This window comes from Danio rerio, chromosome 13 (assembly GCF_052040795.2).
Source record: "Danio rerio strain M-AB ecotype USA chromosome 13, GRCz13ab, whole genome shotgun sequence".
NCBI lineage: Eukaryota > Metazoa > Chordata > Actinopteri > Cypriniformes > Danionidae > Danio > Danio rerio.
In genome coordinates, this window is record NC_141033.1 from 54,985,001 (window position 1) to 55,000,000 (window position 15,000).

The following is a 15,000-nucleotide window of genomic DNA, read 5'->3' on the forward strand; positions in this document are numbered from 1 at the left end:
TTCTGATTGAATGTCAGGTTGTAAAGCTGCTGCCTTTTTCTTAAAAAGATACAGTGGAAGAAAAGGACTGAACATGGAAACTGTAAAGCCTAATTTAACCCAATGTGTGAAGCTGTGGACGTATAGCAGGAGCAAATACAAGCACCAGATGTGTGTCTAATATAAATAACATATTTAATCTATTTTTCTTTTTTCCTCTTTTAAATATCGATCATTTGATGCGCTTTGCAGCTCTCTCTGTATCATGCTGCCAGATCTGTCTGGTTTTCATCTAGGTCCACTAAATGACATCATGGGGGCGGCTACTTTCATTTTCACTGCTACAGTCCCTCACCTCTGCTCGTGTTCAAACCAAAAGATCGGGGCGGTTTTTCACATGGCAGGCTTTTACGTCCTTCATACATGTTGAGATCAAGTTTATCAACTTGATGAGGGAATGTCTTGACAATCCAGACGTGACTCAGACTAATGCAACAAGTAAAATCCTTCATGACTTCACGCTTTAACAGGCAGTCAAGCAGGTCGTACACCAGAAGTGCTGTGACATGGCGCGCACATGACAGTTTAAACTATCACACACCAGACGCGCACATTCACATGATATTTAACATGAAACTAATCAGATGGCGCCCTGTGGCGTGGCTGAAATATGACCTGCGTCTTGAATCGGGACTGGGCGGCACCGGTGTGTGTATAGAAACCTGTTTAGAAGTCTAAAATGCATGGCGCTGCGTGATGCTGTGCCTTGCGTCGCCGAGAGGCGCTTCTGGTGTGCTTCCTGCTTCATACAGAGAGTGAACCAAAGCGCATCGGTGCCATTATAATGTATTAAATATTTATATATTTTAAAATCACGATTTCTCGATTTGATTCAAAATTAAATCGTCTTAAAACGTAAATTCAAATTAATCGAAAAAATTGGAAAAATCGTCCAGCCCTAATATATATGTAGAAAATGTTTAGGAGTTTGTGCTCTTTCACAGATACACTTATACACACACACACACACACACACACACACACACTTGCCAGTGGTCACGTAATGAACTAATATCAACATTTAAATGAATAAAAATCTGAAAAACATTATACAAAATGAAAGACAAATTGTGTAAGTACAGATAACTGATAAAACATCAAATGTTATTATTATTATTATACTATTAATAACAACAACAACAACAACAAATGATGGTTAATTTTATATATATATATATATATTAGTGGTGGGTGGTTATCAGCGTTAACGTGAGACTCTTATCACACAATAAAAAAATTATGTCCGTTAATCTATTCTGAGCGATGGGTTGGGAGCTGGTGTGAACCTGTGCGGATGTATACCTGACCGGTGAGCCGTCTGACAAAACAGAGCCCTTCTGAATCACATCAGCAGGACGCCCTTCTGGATCTTTCACTTACTCTGAGGACCCTCCTGACTACACTTACATGGACATCTGTAGTCTAGTTATTTACCTTAATAGACAATAATATAATGAAGGTGTTTAATTAATCACCTTCTTGCAGTGAAGCCACAATGCTAACCACTGAGGCATCGTGTCGCCCCTATATACATGCATATATCAGTGTAAAAGAGACCTGATTTACATGAAGAACAGCATCTGTACACTGACTGACTGACTTCACATTCACTGTGTGACAAGCTCATATCTGGACAACAGAGAGAGGTCTCCGCTGAGTGATGATAATCTGATGTGTGTGTGTGTAAGAGAGTATCTGTGTCTCTGTGTGAGCGTGTGTGTGTGTGTGTATGTACCTCAGGGAAATAGTCTTGAGGAAACTTCTCCTTCTCCAGGGTGGCGGTGCTGCTCAGAGCGTCTGAATAAACCTCTTTACCCACAACCTTCCGGAACTTTTTAGCTGAAAGAAACACACACACACACACACACACACACACACACACACACACACACACACACACACACACACACAGAGGAGTTCATTAGAGAGAGATCAGCACTGCTGCGCCACCTACTGGACACACACACACACAGTAACATTTGTGCACACACAAATCCGTGCACACACACATATATGGACACACACACACACACAGCGACACATACATGCACACACACAAACATTTGTACATACACACACACACACAGACATGCATGCACACGAACAGAGACACATATACATATATATATATTTGTACACGTATACACACACACACACACACACACACACACACACACACACACACACACAGAGATAGACATACATGGTCACACACACATTTATGCACACACACACACTCATTTGCACACACAGACACACACACAAAGAAACATTTGTGCACACACACATGGCGACCTTCCGCATGGGAGTCTGTTGCTCTAACAAACATGGGCATCACAGTGGTGCAGAGGGCAGTACGATTGCCACAAAGCAAGAAGGTCGCTGGTTCGAGTCCCGGCTGGGTCAGATGGTGTTTCTGTGTGGAGTTTGCATGTTCTCCCCGTGTTGGTGTGGGTTTACTCCGGGTGCTCCGGTTTCCCCCACAGTCCAAACACATGCGCTATAGGGGAACTGATCAACTAAACTGACCGTAGTGTATGAGTGTGTGTGAATGAGTGTGTATGGGTGTTTCCCAGTAATGGGTTGCAGCTGGAAGGACATCCGTATTCATATGTAAAACATATGCAGGAATAGTTGGCGGTTCATTCCACTGTGGCAACCCCAGATTAATAAAGAGACTAAGCAGAAAACTAAATGAATAAATGATTGAATTATACATTATTTTATTTCATTATATTTTACATCACATGATAGGATATTTGACTATATTCCCTCATATGACATTATATGATTATATATCACACGGCATTAGATTACACTACATTACATTACATTATAAGGGCGCGAAGATAATTATGACGATAATAAGGTAGAGTGTGTCCGGCAGGGTCCGGCGAGGGCTAATGCTCACAGCGCTTTAATTAGACACGCGACCCTTGACCCCTGCCGCTGATGAGGTCACCGCTAACTGTCCACTAGCCTGAGTGCGCTATTAGCACACGCTCACATCCCATCAATTAAATCCCCATATTAATAAGCAGGACTGTGTGGTGCAGCCGACTGCGCTGTGCTGCGTGTGTGTGTGTGTGTGTGTGTGTGTGTGTGTGTGTGTGTGTGTGTGTGTGTGTGTTTTATGGCTGCTGAAACAACCTTGACCGCTGCGGATCTGACGGACACTTTAAACACACACACAAACCTCGGAAATCAAACTGCTGGATGTTCTTCAGAGACTCGTGGAGGAAATAGCAGCAACCCAGAGCCTGAAAAACACAGAGAAAGAGAGAGAATACACATTTAACACAAGATCATGAGCACTTCTGCATCAAAACAACACAGAAAGAAGAAAATGAATCATATTTAGTCCAAGATCTTATGTATTTCTGCATTAAAAAGCAGAAATAAGGGAGAAATTACATTTTTTAAACAAGCTTATGTGCACCTCTGCATTAAAGCAACACTAATAACAAAATTATACATTTAATACAAGATTCTGTTCACTTCCACATTAACAACAGCACAAATAAGAGATACATTACAGATTTAAAGCAATATTCTGCTCATTTCTGCATTAAAAACAGTGGAAATAAGAGCTAAAATACATATTTAAAGCAATATTCTGTTAATTTCTGCATTAAAAACAGTAGAAATAAGAGCTAAATTACATATTTAAAGTAATATTCTGCTAATTTCTGCATTAAAAACCAAAGAACTAAAAGATACTACATATTTAATATAAGGTTCTGAGCACTTCAGCATTAAAAAACAGCTCAAATAAGAGATAAATTCCATATTTAAAGCAATATTCTGTTAATTTCTGCATTAAAAACAGCTCAAATAAGAGCTAAATTACATATTTAAAGCAATATTCTGTTAATTTCTGCATTAAAAACAGCTCAAATAAGAGCTAAATTACATATTTAAAGCAATATTCTGCTCATGTCTGCATTAAAAACAGTGGAAATAAGAGATAAATTACATCTGATAGAAGATTTTGCCCTTTTCTTCATTATAAACTGCAGAAATAATTTTTTGAATCATATTTAATTCAAATTTATGTGCACTTCTGCACTCACAACAGCAGAAATAACAGAAATGATACCATCGGTATTACATTATAAACACTTCTGCAAACACACACAACCACGCACAGGCACAAACAGACACTCATATGCATGCACACAAATGACTGCACACACAGACACACAAACAAATGCACACAAACACAATCTCACACACACACACACACGCACACACGCACACACACACACACACACACACACACACACACACACACAGCAATGTCAAACAGTGATAAGACTGTGGAGATTTTCTGTTTATAAAGTGGAAGCAGCTTCAAATCCTCTGTGATTTAGCTCAAATAGGCAATAGTGTAGTCATCATACTAAATTTCAGTACCAATCGGTGCTGATATTTTAAAAACATCCATTTCCTGCTAACATTTAAGCGCTGTTGATGACGTTCTTAAACAGCGCTGATGTGCCATTGTGTTCACGTGCTCAACAGAAATGACTGGGATCAGTTCATCACTGTTCACCAAGTGCAAACACAGATACAGGCACACTGGATCATTTTAAAGCCACAAAGATCAGTTACTCTGTCTGTGAGGTGACAAACGGGCAATCTCCAACACTCCAGTGTCCCTGTATCTGTGTTAAAGTGGTGAACTGAGAACTGGTAGGGCTGGTAAGACTTAATGGCAGACTTAAGACTTCAAGAATGTAATGTAAAATGACACTCAGCAGTCTTCACTATAGAAATGTAATGTAACCAGTGTTTGATAAAGCAACAAATGCTCTTGCTTATTGTGTCTGAATGCTTTAAACTCACATGATATGTATAACAAATGGAACAAATAAAGAAATGCATTTAATAAGCTTAAAATCCACAGTAGTTAAACGTTGCCACTGATCTGCAAAATCCACACTTGACATTGCAGATCCAGTACTGTGACTACAGCAGATGTGCACATTGCGATATCGATGACGAAACCATATATTGTGAAGCCCTTAAAATACTTTGCTTACATTTATTGTCACCCAAATGATCATTATTTATACAAAATACATTAAAAATTCTGAAACATTATTAACTTTCCATAAAGCTGCTTTCAGTGTGAATGTACAGTAAAGTGTCAGCATCATTACTGCAGTCTTCCATCCTTCAGAAATCACTAGAACATGAGCATCTGATGATCATCAAAAACATTCATATTTAGGCTCTCCTCACAGTTCTCTCTGAATCATGAAAACAGCTGAAATAAGCACTTCTGGATCAATACCGCGTCAGAGAGAGCCAGATTTCCCAGAAGATCCTTCAAGTGGTGTATATTTCATAAGTGCGTGCGTTTATATTCCACAAAAGCGCACAAACTCTGCTCGTCTATGAATATGAAGAAAGAGCTGGCTTTGGCTCTTTTCTTATGTAACGGCGCTCAAATATAACATGTAAATTATAGCGGGAGCCGATTCTGTCAAAGCGGCCGATCTGAGCCGCTCAGGCAGAGTTTAGCATGACCAAAGATTTACTTCAATAGGATTATATTCTTAATTTTTAGCGAACAATCAGACAGTTTCTGTGTCTGTCGACGGGGCCAAACAAGGCACAAGGCGCCGGGGATTTGATGCGGTTCACAGTTCACTAACTGCTTTTCTGAAGGGCTTTTTTTTTTGCACCTCCAGTCCTTAAAGTTGGCCTAAATAAAATAAAAAAGCGAAACCTGCTTCTTGTCCGTTTAGAGCTCAATGCAGCGGCCCAAAACTGAGGCTAAAGCTCTCAATAGACGCTGGAGAGTCATGGGAGACGGACGTCCGAGAATACGGCGCTCAGAAAAACACAGAATACAGTGGAGAAGCACAATAGAGCTGGTTAGACACCAGTGAATGGCCGTCTGACGCTCTCAGGTTCGCTCTGGTTCACTGATCTTCACACGTATGGAAGATCTGGAGCCCAAAGCCTCCAAAGAGAGCCAGAGCCGGGCTGGAGAGCAAATGAGGCTGAGGTACTGTATGTGCCAGCTGGACGGAGACTCCATTAAGACAGAAAACAAGCTGTTTATGCACACACTCATCTCTTTCCCAGACACTGGCACTAGTTGCTTTCTTAAAATCCCTCCATATGTCAGTGCCAATAGCCTGGTGGTTAAGTGCGCCACCATACAGCACCATGGTGCTCGAGGCCCTATGCTGATCCTTCCCCTCTCTCTGCCCCCAAATCTTTCCTGCCTGTCCTACACTGTCCTATCACTATGGGGGAAACCGGAGCACCCGGAGGAAACCAACACCAACACAGGGTGAACATGCAAACTCCACACAAACACCAGCCAAGGCTCGAACCAGCGACCTTCTTGCTGTAAGGCCTTAGTGCTAACCACTGAGCCACCGTGCCGCCCTGTACTACTACAATTACTCATAATATCTAGAACAGGGTGCCCAAACATAGTCCTGGAGGGCCGATGTCCTGCAAAGTTTAGTTCCAACCACAGTCAGACACACCTGGACTAGCTCTTACTAGACTCTCTAGAAACATCCATCCAGGTGTGTTGAGGCTAAAATCTGCAGGACACCGGCCCTCCAGGACAGAGTTTGAACACCCCTGATCTAGAATGGTATAAACTTCTTAATATATGCAAAGCAGCAGCAGAAATCAGGGGATATTATGGAATCTGTTTATTTACATGTGTGTAAGTACATATCCGTTAAAGGGCTGCTCCAGAGGTTATGTTTAAGGCTAAAGTGATGATGATGATGATGACAGTGATGATGATGATGATGATGACAGTGATGATGATGATGATGATGATGATGATGATGGTGGTGATGATAATGGTGATGATGATGATGATGATGAACAAGATGATGATGACGATGATGGTGATGATGATAAAGATGACTATGATGATAATGATTATGATGATGATAGTGATGATGATGATGATGAACAAGATGAAGGTGTAGAGGATGGTGATGATAAAGATGAAGATGATAATAAAGAAGATGTAGTTGTGGAGGAGGAGGAGGAGGAGGAGGAGGAGGAGGATGATGGTGATGATGAACAAGATGAATTTGATGATGATGGTGGTGATGAAGATGATGATAGTGATGATGGTGATGACATTGAATAAGATGAAGATGGAGAATGATGATGATGATGATAAATGATGACTGATGATAATGGTGATGATGATGTTGAACAAGATGAATTTGGTGATAATAGTGGTGATGAAGGTGATGATAGTGATGATGAACAAGATGAAGATGATAATAAAGAAGATAAAGTTGTGGAGGATGGTGATGATGACGATAATGATGATGATGATGATGATGGTGAAAAAACTGATGAAGAAGATGGAGATGATGATGTCAGTGGTGATGATGATAAAAATGACGTCAAAAACTCCTGTAGCTCTGTCATTGTAGAAGTGTGTGTGTGTGTGTGTGTGTGTGTGTGTGTTGCATTATTTATGAGCGTCGGCTCATCTTGAGATTAAACATTTGCTGATTTGTCAAAAGCACAAACAGAAGGTCTGCAGGCCTCACACATTTAATTCCAGAGCGTCCCGGCCGGCCCGCAGAACCGCCGAACACGCAGACGTGAAGGTCGGCTTCCAGGAAACACACACGTTTGTCTGCGCGCGCTCAAGTTTATGTGCTTTTTCACCTCAAACTGCCAAGCAAAGACGCCTGCCACCGACACATGTACTGTACCAGAAACAGCAGAGCATCAATAACACACACACACACACACATACACACACACACGCACGCACAGACACACGTTCAGACTCATTCGCCTCTGAACAACACACAGATATTCAGAGTTCTAGCATCAGGAATATGACCGTGTAGATACAGTAACTCCTCCTGTTTACCACTCATCATTACTGTAATTCAGCATGTGAACATCATCATATCCGCAAAACACCTCAAGCCACAGTAAGATCCCGTCAGGTCTTATCTTATCCCACAGCGCTCCCGTCATATCATCATTTTCTTTTCGGCTTAGTCCCTTTATTCATCAGGCGTCGCCACAGAGGAATGAACTGCCAACTTATCCAACATATGTTTAACACAACAGATGCCCTTCCAGCTGCAACCCATCACTGGGAAACATCCATACACACTCATCCAAGATCAATTTAGTTGATCAGTTCCCCTATAGCGCATGTGTTTGAACTGTGGGGGAAACCACACCAACACAGGGAGAACATGCAAACTCCACAGAGAAACACCAACTGACCCAGCCGAGACTCGAACCAGCAACGTTCTTGCTTTGAGGCCACAGTGCTAACCACTGCACCACGGCCCCACATAAACAACACACTGCTATTTAAATCTAATATTCATATATACTGTACGTAATGCTGGCTTTAATTAATTAATGCGATCTCTAACATTACCTGACTTATTAATAAGTGTTATAAAGCGTTCACATTGGTTATTTACTATCAGCGGTAAACACCAATCACTCATTAACATCATCAAACCTTATTAATGCACATTAAAATATGATCATCATCATCATCAAAGTCGTAATTCTTCATCCTGAAAGTTCTCAGTGTTTGATAATCAGCACAGCAACAACACGCTCATCATCTGCTCAGTTCTGCACACACACACACGCACACGCGCGCGCGCTTTAATAAATATTTAACGTCAGAGTTCAGCTCCTGCTCTCCATGAAGAAACCATTATATTAGCGGCTGCAATTAATTAATCGGTTTGTCCCGGCAGTGACAGACTCCAAATATTAATTGGAGCCGGACGGCGCTGACAGGAAACTCTTATCTTTTAAGCTGCGCTTTACAATGGCCGGTGTCAAGCGTATGTTTGTCACGTCCGCCGTTATTGATTACCTGCCAGATTCACTTGAAATAATTAAAAGTGTATTTTACATATTTATAAAGCGCACTGTCACGGCTGCTACTTAATCTTCCATTAGTAAAATGCTCCGGGTTAAGTGCGCGGCACGGAAATGAGTAATCGCCGTAATTGCAGACAGAAAGACAATAACCCAGCCATAAAGGCACATTTTATTGGCCGCTGCGCCTCTAACCGGAGTTTGGACTGCACTGAAGCTGGACCACACACTAACATGCTCTCAAACACTGCAGTGCACGATTATAAAGGTGTGTTTATAGTGGTGACAACACACTCCTATACTACATTAACCTATTATTCTTACGTCGTCTTCTTCTTCTGAGACTCATTTCTATATGTATCTCCTCCTAGACCATTCAAGCTACAAACCTCCTAACTGGTCTGACTCGGGTTGCTTTATCTTTTCCAACTGATCCGACTTACGCCCTATTCACACGGGGCTTCAGCGTCAATGCTTGACAGAGGGCGTGTCTGAAGTTGGAGCTGAAACGATCGTCATAGAAGCGTCAGCCAATGAAATTCAGTCAGCAATAGGCCACTGTCTGAGCTGGTGTATTTGCATACAGCGATCTGATTGGCTGACGCTTCCGTCGGCGCTTGAAAAGTTGAGCTGGTCTCAACTTCTGCAGCGAGGAACGCTTCTGAAGTGGCGCCGACGGATCCACAATGCAGTTCGGCAACGCCTGACGTCACCCATTCAAAGTGAATGGGAAGCGTTGACGCTGACGCCCCGTGTGAATAGGGCGTTACGGTTTTCCTAAAGCTGACCCAGTAAATTTGAAAAAGTCCCGTTGACTTAACATTGGACCAAACTTTATGAGCTCATAACTTTGCACGAGGCTGTCATACCCCTATTGAAAATACCAGCTTAAACCAGCCTAGGCTGGTTGGCTGGTTTTAGGTGGTCAACCAGGCTGGTTTTAGAGGGGTTTAAGCCATTTCCAGGCTGGTCTTATCTGATCAGGCTGAAAAATGGCCAGCTAAAACCAGCAATGTCCAACTTAAACCAGACTGGTCAACCTGGTTTAGCTGGATTCAGCTGCTCATTTTCCAGCCTGACCAGCTAAGACCAGGCTGGAAATGGCTTAAACCCCTCTAAAACCAATCTGCCAATCACTGATGACCTTTCAACTTACTAGCCACAGCCTAGCAACCACTTACAGCACCCTAGCAACTGTCCCATAGACTTCCATTTAAAAAAAAAAAACTCCCATTGACTTTACATTAGATATACTAACTAACAACATACCAATCCATACTAGCATCATGCTAATTCATACTAGAAACATACTAGCAACATACTAATCATACCCATGACATGCTAATTCATACTGGAACCATGGTAATTAATGTTAGCAACTGCCTAACAACTCAGAACACCTAAGAACCACCTAGCAACATCTTAGCACTCACTCAAAACATCTTAGCAATTAATTAGCCACATCTTAGTAACCACCTAGAACACCTTAGCAACTGCCTAGCAATTTTTTGTATTTCTGGGAAGACCCAGGACACACTGGAGGGACTGTCTCTCGGCTGGCCTGGGAACGGCTTTGGATCTCCCCGGAGAAAGTGCTTATGCGGAGGAAGTAATATAAATCTGCAGATTTATAATAAACACAAGTGTAGATGTGTCCAGCTGTGGGGTTTTGGAGACGTCTGCATCAGCATATGTGGATAAGAACAGGACGTGTGTTTGGATATAACTCAGTTTTCTGACCACACTTCATTATTATTGTTCATTTATTCCTTTGCTGGAGATCAGAACTGAATTTAGAAACAGTTTTGAAGCAAATCTTTGCGCTTAACAAAGGAGATTAAATATGTGGGCTGATGGATGTGTTCAGTGGAGAGAGTTTCCACCGTTTCCTCACTCCACCAAAGTAAAGGAGTAAAGTAAAGAGATAAAGTAAAGAGGCTGAATGGAGGAGGCTGGTTCTTTATCTTCGTGCTGCAGATGCTCTGATTAACTGTGTTCTTGCTAGTGAAGCGTTCAGTTATTACACAAAGTCTGCCATGTAAATAGCAAATGCACCATGGAGCGACGCAACTGACTCTTAAAGAGAATGAGAGACGAGTCTCTGATTGGTTTAATGCAGGTTATGCTCAAAACACAGCCAGAACTCATTAAGAGAATCAGCACAGCCCTGATAGACCATGCACCAGGCGCAGAGCGGATTTATCCATACGTAAAACAGCAAAAGTGGATTCGGAGACACAAACAATGCTTTAGCCCCATGAGCTTTAAACTTTGTGCCTAGATCATTAAAATAAAGCACGTGATGTTTGCCCACAGTTTTTTGTCTGAATTAAAATGATTAAAATCTGAAAAATATCAGTTTATTTTAATATAATTAAATAAGTAAATTATTTAAATGAAGCACGTTTTTAGGGGAATGTTGCATCGTAAGAAATAACGTGACCTCAATACTCAAGCTGGCCATACTTTTACAGTATGGTGTTTGACAGGATGGTGTTGACGATAACACTGATGATGATGAGAATTACTGTTATTATTATCTGCATTTAATAATAATTATGTGCAGTGCGTGTGTGTTTTTTTGGAGCAGTGCAGATGATGGACAGTAAAGCGAGCAGGCCTCCAGATGGTTTGCAGCACACACTGTCCACAGTGCGCGCACACACACACACACACACACACACACACACACACACACACACACACACACACACACACACACACTGACCTTTCATGGATTTTCTGCATTGGCTTTGAAAAATGAGCCATAAAGCAAACATAAAAGTGGTGATTTTTCCCCAGCGGTCAGACCTTGAGTGTGTGAGGATGAGGAGTCAAGCGCTCATCATGTGTGCAGAGGGCAGTGAGACACGTGTCTGTGTGTGTGGACAGACAGACAGACAGACACACCGAGAAAATGAGATGGTTCATCTCAAGAGGTTGTATCCCATTAAATTGACACACACACACATCTCATTTGTATTGTTTAGCTTATAATGCGCACACACACACACACACACATTTCATACATATGATTCGGCACTCATACACATTTCATACATGATTTAGTTCATAGCACACACACACATGCACACTTACACTTTATACATATGATTTGACTCATAACACACACACGTGCTCTCACACACAAATGCACTTGTGTTTGCGAGAGAGTGTGTATGTTCATGAGAGAGAGAGTGTTTGAGTGTGTTGTGTGTATGAGTGTGTGTGTTTGAGAGTGTATATTGTGTGTGTCTCTGTGTGTAAGAGAGAGAATGTGTGTGCACATATGTATTTCTGTGCTTGCGTGTGTGTGTCCACATTTACACAGGCTGGTAAATGCAGGATTGACCCAAACACTTTTGCGTGTGTGAGGGACGAGCGGCTCCTGGGCCCCTGATGGATGGCCCCTCGGCCCCGCAGAGCCTGCAAATAAGAGCCGGTGACGGAGACGCCTTTAATGAGACGCTCTGTCTGTGTATCCAGTCAGACTGAGCATGAGGAATAGAGAGAGAGCCCATACACACAACACTCCATCACACACACACACACACACACGCTCACTCATATTGACAAACAACTCGTCTGTCTCACTGTCCTGCTCATCCTCCGCGTGTGTGTGTGTGTGTGTGTGTGTGTGTGTGTGTGTGTGTCTGTCTCTGATGGTTACCGATGACACACACTCTGTTTGTGCAGTATTGGATATTTATGCAGTGTTTCTCTGCAGACGGCAGGTGAAAGCCAACGCTGAATAACAAGTGTAGATCTCCATCAACACACACACTTGAAAATACACACACTCAAACACACACACACTCAATCTCTCTTACACACTTATACATACACTAACTTCACATACAGACACCTCCTACATTCACACACACACAAAATGTATACTCACACACACAACTTGTACACAACATTGTTCACACACACACACACACACGCGCACACACACAAACAAATTCATACACAACTACACAAACTCACACACTCAAATATACACAAACAAACCAAACACATACACACACAGACACACAAACTAACACACACAATCTTATACAAACTTATTCACACACACAAACTAACACACACACAAACACAAACACATTCAAATATACACACAAACACACTAAGATATATTCACACACAAACCTGCACACATACACACACACACACACACACACACACATACAAACTCAAACATACCATAAATACATACACAATCAAACACAAACTAACACACACACACACACACTCTTATACAAACTTATCCACACACCTGTACAAACAAACCTAACACACACACATACTAACTTCACATACAGACACCAACTACATTTACTCACACACACACACGCACGCACACACAAACATATTCATACACAACAACACAAACTCACACACTCAACATATACACAAAAAACCCTAAACATACACAACACACACACACTCAAATATTCACACGCAAACTAACACACACACACTCAAATATACAATACACCAACATATATTCACACACAAAGCTGCATTTAAACATACACACAAACAAACCAAACACATACACACTCAAACACACAAACTAACACACACACACACACACACACACACACACACACACAATCTTATACAAACTTATCCACACACAAGCAAACCTGTACACGCACAAACTTAACCACACACACACACAAACATATACACAAACAAACCATAAACACATACACACCCAAACACAAAAACAAACAAGCACAAACTAAAAACACACACATACACACACAATCAGTAACTCACACACACACTGCAAAGGCCACAAGATCTATATGTTGTTGACAGTAAAAGCACAGCTGCTGATTTACTGTCGCTCCTTCAGATACAGCCGAGTGTTTCCTTCTGTCTGTTTCTCACTGAAGCTGCAAACACTCCTGACTCAGTCAAACATCTAGAACCTTCAACAGCACCAGTCTTATTTCAGTTCACAAAAACTCCAAAACATTTCTGAAATTATTACAAGGAAAAAACCTGAATATATATGTGTGTGTGTGTGTGTGTGTGTGTGTGTGTGTGTGTGTGTGTGTGTGCGTGTGCGTGTGTGTGTGTGTGTCTTAGTGTGTGTAAATGTTCATCAAACCCCTCTGTCTCCAGTCCTGCTGTGTGTATTGCTGCATTTTCACCCTGAAACACACCATTGCATCTAGGATACAATATTTGACCCATTGGGTCACATGCTCCTCCAGTATGGTTGGCAAGTCCTTGGCAAGTGACCCAGCACACATCCAGTACCAGTATTGGGCCTAGGGAATGCCGTGACATGCTCATGATTGAGCCCAAACCATCACTGATCCCCCCCAGGCTTCACTCTGGGCATCAGCAGTCTGGGTGGGCCGCTTCTTTGGGGCTTCTCCACACCGTAACTCTAACAGATGTGGAAAAGACCGTGAAGGTGGACTCAGAGAACAATACAGGTTTCACAATGTCCACAGCTCCAGATCTGCTCCACTGAACCCGGCGTGAGCAGAGGCTTGTCTACAGCAGCCTCCAAACCAACAGTGCTGGGAACAGGAGAGTTGAGCTGGACACCGTGGCTCTTGATCATCACACACACTTGAGGATGACCGGATGGACAGATAGATGGACAGAACGATAGATAAAACGATGGATAGATAGGACGATGGATGGATGGACAGATAGATAAAACGTTGGACAGACGGACATAGATAAATCCTGACAGATAGATGAGCCTACAGAAAGCGTGCGCAGCATGAGTGAGCAGACGTTCACACACATTAGTGCTGGTGAATGTAAAGTGTGTGTTGTGTCTTGATGTCGCAGTGAGTTTAGGAGTTGTAGTCGAAGCGCTTCTCATTATTTTAAAATGGCTCCTGAACGCGTGCGGCGCTCCAGTGATTGATCTCCAAACCGCTGATCGCATTTGCCATTTTTCTGCAGCAAACGTTACGGATAGATCTAAACAAAGCGTAATTGGCCTGAGCCGGACCTGCCAACAATCCGCCGCTTCCCAAGGAGAAATATCATGCATTAATTTCATTTAGCCTCCCCTCCCGACATCCAGTGCTAGAAGTTAAT

The 15,000-nt window shown here is 42.1% G+C and overlaps 1 protein-coding gene across 6 annotated transcripts in view; it reads right to left on the bottom strand.

Moving 5' to 3' along the window:
* Positions 1–15,000, bottom strand: part of inpp5a (inositol polyphosphate-5-phosphatase A) — a 639,159-nt gene that overhangs the window by 525,762 nt on the left and 98,397 nt on the right. For 5 of the 6 annotated variants that reach the window (XR_015506554.1, XR_015506555.1, XR_015506556.1 and 2 more), the window contains exons 5-6: positions 3,236–3,299; positions 1,775–1,878 (exon numbers count right to left, since the gene is read on the bottom strand). Coding sequence is in view for 2 of the 6 variants with exons in the window: in XM_087279918.1 (XP_087136044.1) it covers positions 1,775–1,878; positions 3,236–3,299 (168 nt within the window). In the remaining 4 variants the exon portion in view is untranslated. Of the gene's footprint in view, positions 1–281; positions 1,879–3,235; positions 3,300–15,000 lie in introns of all 6 variants that reach the window. The other variant, XR_015506557.1, reaches the window with a different exon arrangement.